This window comes from Cariama cristata, unplaced genomic scaffold (assembly GCF_000690535.1).
Source record: "Cariama cristata isolate BGI_N322 unplaced genomic scaffold, ASM69053v1 scaffold29706, whole genome shotgun sequence".
In the NCBI taxonomy this organism is placed as follows: domain Eukaryota; kingdom Metazoa; phylum Chordata; class Aves; order Cariamiformes; family Cariamidae; genus Cariama; species Cariama cristata.
In genome coordinates, this window is record NW_009622041.1 from 5,820 (window position 1) to 9,602 (window position 3,783).

The following is a 3,783-nucleotide window of genomic DNA, read 5'->3' on the forward strand; positions in this document are numbered from 1 at the left end:
TTGTAATTAGCAAGACGTTAAAGCTGTAACTGCATAAAAAGCGATCTGGTTAAGGAGTTAACATAAAAGAATTAGTAAGCAAAATGTAATACTTATTGTTTGATAACGTTTGTGTTGATTGAATTGGTTTCCGGACAGTTTGTAGTCTGTGATAGTCGGTCTTTCTGCAGCATTGTAAAATGGGAGAGAAATTCAGCAGGTGTGCACAGCGAGGGTAGTAAGGTATGTTTTTTTGGGGGCAGAGCACTTTTTGGCAATCAATCACACCTGCATGGCCAGGTGGACCTGGGGGAGAAGCCTTGCTGGGGATTAAAGCCATCCTGCTCATCCCCAGAAACTGCCAGTATTTCCCTCGCTTTATTTTGCTTTTCTCCTTTGTTTTGCAGTTACATGAAAAATACGGCGTCACCATGAGCGGAGTATTGAAAAGGAAGTATGAAGAGCTGGGGGATGACAGTACCTACTGCTCCTCCTCCTCCTGCTCCCCCCTCTCCTCCTCGGCATCCTCAGGCTGGGAGTCAGATGAGGAGAACTCCCGTGGAGAGCCCAAGCCCAGCTCTGCCTTAACGCCCAGCTTTACCCGTGAGTATCTCCGGCAGCCCCTTTCCCAGGATCAGGCATGCTTCTGCGTGGGTTTTTTGTAGCGTGCTGGTGGGTCGTCACCATGCAGACCCCCCCTTGGAGCACACTTTTATGGGTGGAAGCAGCCGTAATGCCAGCTCCCTGTCATTACACCAATTTATCTTGTTTTTATAATTGGCCAACATCCTCAGAGTAGTCTTCCTCAGCCCTTCCTCCCAGCGTTTATCATTCCTTTATACAGTTTTTGCTGAAGTCCAAATTTCCAGGAATAGAAACCCAAGGACCTGGGTGTGCAGAGGCACGCAGGTGCCTCCAAGCCAGTGCTGTAGGACAATCCCACCATCCCTCAATCCCCTGTCAAGCTATTCCATAGGCAAAAACTAAACAGACAGCAAAGGCCCATGACGCTGGTTTTTAAAAATGATTAACCAGTAGTGTAATTACTGTTTCAGAACTCGTTTCCTACATAAGTTGGGTACTTTGCCAAAGAACACGACACGTTTGACATTGCCTCCACTGTTAGTACAGATAGATGCTATTTTGTTTTCCCAGCAATATCAGTTTTGAGAGCTTTTTGGAAAACATGCAGAGGGCAAGGTTGTAAAATCCTTTATCTGCCATGTAAAGGGAAGAATTAAAAATACAATAGGGGAACATCTTCAAGGAGGAGAAACAGTCCAACCTAGTAAATTATACTGAACACCCACTGTATGTAGCAGTTAAGGTCCACTTAGCAGACATACACAAACACGCAGTGGTCTGAAAAGGCTTTAGAAGTCTTATAATAATAAAGAGTCTCATTCTTGCTTGTCTTCCCAGGTTTTGTGACAAAACAATGAACTTTTTGTATTCTCTGGCTCAATTGGAAAAGGGTCAGGAATGGGAAAACAATTTCAGAGGAGGGGTGTGGGGAGAGAGAAGCAAATGCCAAAGTGCAGCAGCTTAGCCGATAGATGATCGCGGTGGTTAACTTGCCTTTTGATAAAGAGCTAATGTTTTAGAAGATTGAGTCAAGGTTATTATGAAAATGCAATGTGCAGCGCAAAGATAGCATCAAAGCGACTGCAGAGCCCAGTGTGAAACCCCCAGCTATTTAGCAGAAGCTGCTGACGCAGCTGGGTGAACACTTTTTTTTTTTTTCATATGAAACCGAAATGCTATATTTTGGCAAGTGAGACTTGTGAAACATGGGTGCAGCTAACTGTCTGGCCTTGCACTTTCCCAGCCTTCGGGGCCAGCCAAGCCCCTTGGGTTTTCGGCAGTCCTTTCGGTTGGCTCCCCGCAGTAGGGCTGCCTGCGGCTCTGCCATCTGAAGAGCGGGGCTCGGATCCCAGCTCTGCAGGAGTCACCCATCCTTTTTGGGTTGTTTTTTCCCATATTCTCTATGGTGGCAACCAAGACATCTACGCACCAACAGAGAATGGGACCAAAAAACCCCACCACCGAATTTGTGCGTAGCTGACTCTTGTTTCTGATGTGCTCAAGGCAGCCCTGTAACCCAGTACTGCTGCATTTCACTTTGCTTTCCATGGCCAGCTACGTTCGTGGAAAGTCATTGACTCTGAAACTGCCCTGGCTAATTAGTCCACCTCCATCTGCTACGTTTGCACGTGCAAATGTGCAGACCCAGGTATCTCTGGAGAGGCTCCGCTTTAAATGGTGTGTAGCATGTTTCAGCAGTTTAAGATAAACCAGAGTCATGTATTGCCATGTTTACCCTGAGATCACCTGCATAAAGATTAACATCTTTGCAGCTGCTGTCAAATGAGTCTCCTGAGAATAAACTATAGATTCATAGTTCCTCCCAGTGGATGGTGAAAGGAAGTACCAGAAAAACAGCCGGTTTGGCTGTTTTCTGCCCTGCCGCAAAAGCTGGAGCCACGCAGTGCTGGAGTGTTGGTGCTCTGGCATCCCGGGAGCAGACCATGAGCTCCTGAATGTGGGGCAGGGTGCTTGGGTTTAGAGCAAGACAGACATGTAGGATGTTTTTTTGCTTGTTCGTTATGCTCTGCTGCACGTGAAGAATAAGCAAATGTCTGTTTCCTGGAGGAAGCCAAGCGGGAAGGAGAAGCAGCAGCCGTTTCTTAGGGAGAATCTGATCGGTGACTCTGATGCATCAGAGCTTGGCTTAGTTTCCTCTCCATCCTCATCCCATCTTTGAAGTGTTAGGTCTTAAAACACCAGAAACCATCAAGTGATGTTGTAACCCTGTCCCATCGTGTCCCTTTTGAGAGAGTAATTGCAAGTCCTGCCTGTTTGTAATATTTATAGCCTGTTTGTAATATTTCTATCCTGTCTGCAGGATGGCAGACTTTGGCAGACTGACTTTGTGCACTTTTTTTTTTTTTCCCCTTCCCCCATTTTTAGCCACGTCTATCCTGAAGAAATCCAAGCGACTAAAGAAGAACAATGTGGAGTTTGACCGGGTCACTGTGTTTTACTTCCCACGCTGCCAGGGGTTCACGAGCGTGCCTAGTCGCGGGGGCTGTACCCTGGGGATGGTGAGCAAACACAGCTCCTCCCGGCAGTTCACACTAGCGGAGTTTTCAAAGGAGCAGGAAAATGTTCGTCGGGAGAAACTCGAAGAGAAATTAAAAGAGGAGAAGTTGGAAGCATTGAAATGGAAAGTGAGTAGGAGCATGGGGCTGGGTTGGTGAGGAGCTGGTGGATGTCGTTAGTTAATGGCCAGTTTTTAGTAGGAACTTCTCTGAGACCTGGGGGCATCAGTCCTTAACCCTGTTTGGGTCTCGAAAAAACAGAGGCTTCGGTGTGGGATTTTCAGCTCAGTTGTCCACCTTTGAGAAGCGATGGAAAAGACATTGAACTCCACGTCAGGTGTCTGTCAGGTCTTTGGGAGCCCTGACACAGATGTTGGTCCTCAGATCGGCTGCCACGGGTGGCAGATCTTTCCTTTCTTGTTTCTCCTGACCTTGGGATGCTGATGACTCCGTGTCCCCAACAGGTCCCTAATGCTTTGCCCATTTTTTGCCCTTAGCTAACCATGAATGGCACGAAGGAATCGGAGGAGGCCAACCAGCTCACCATCGAAGACATCTCCGACGATGACATCGACGTCAGCAACGTGGACCTGGAGGATGGCTTCTTCCTCCAGCCCTACCCTGCCAAGAAGAGACGTGCGCTGCTGAAAGCCGTGGGGGTGAAGAAGATTGACAAGGAGGAGAAGCGGGAGCTGCACAACAT

The 3,783-nt window shown here is 47.6% G+C and overlaps 1 protein-coding gene across 1 annotated transcript in view; it reads left to right on the plus strand.

The window, feature by feature from the left end:
• Positions 1-410: 410 nt before the first annotated feature.
• CSRNP1 (cysteine-serine-rich nuclear protein 1) overlaps positions 411-3,783 on the plus strand; it is a 5,583-nt gene continuing 2,210 nt past the window's right edge. Inside the window, exons 1-3 of the mRNA XM_009702202.1 lie at positions 411-582; positions 2,950-3,209; positions 3,578-3,778. Coding sequence (XP_009700504.1) covers positions 411-582; positions 2,950-3,209; positions 3,578-3,778 — 633 coding nt within the window. The remainder of the gene's footprint in view (positions 583-2,949; positions 3,210-3,577; positions 3,779-3,783) is intronic.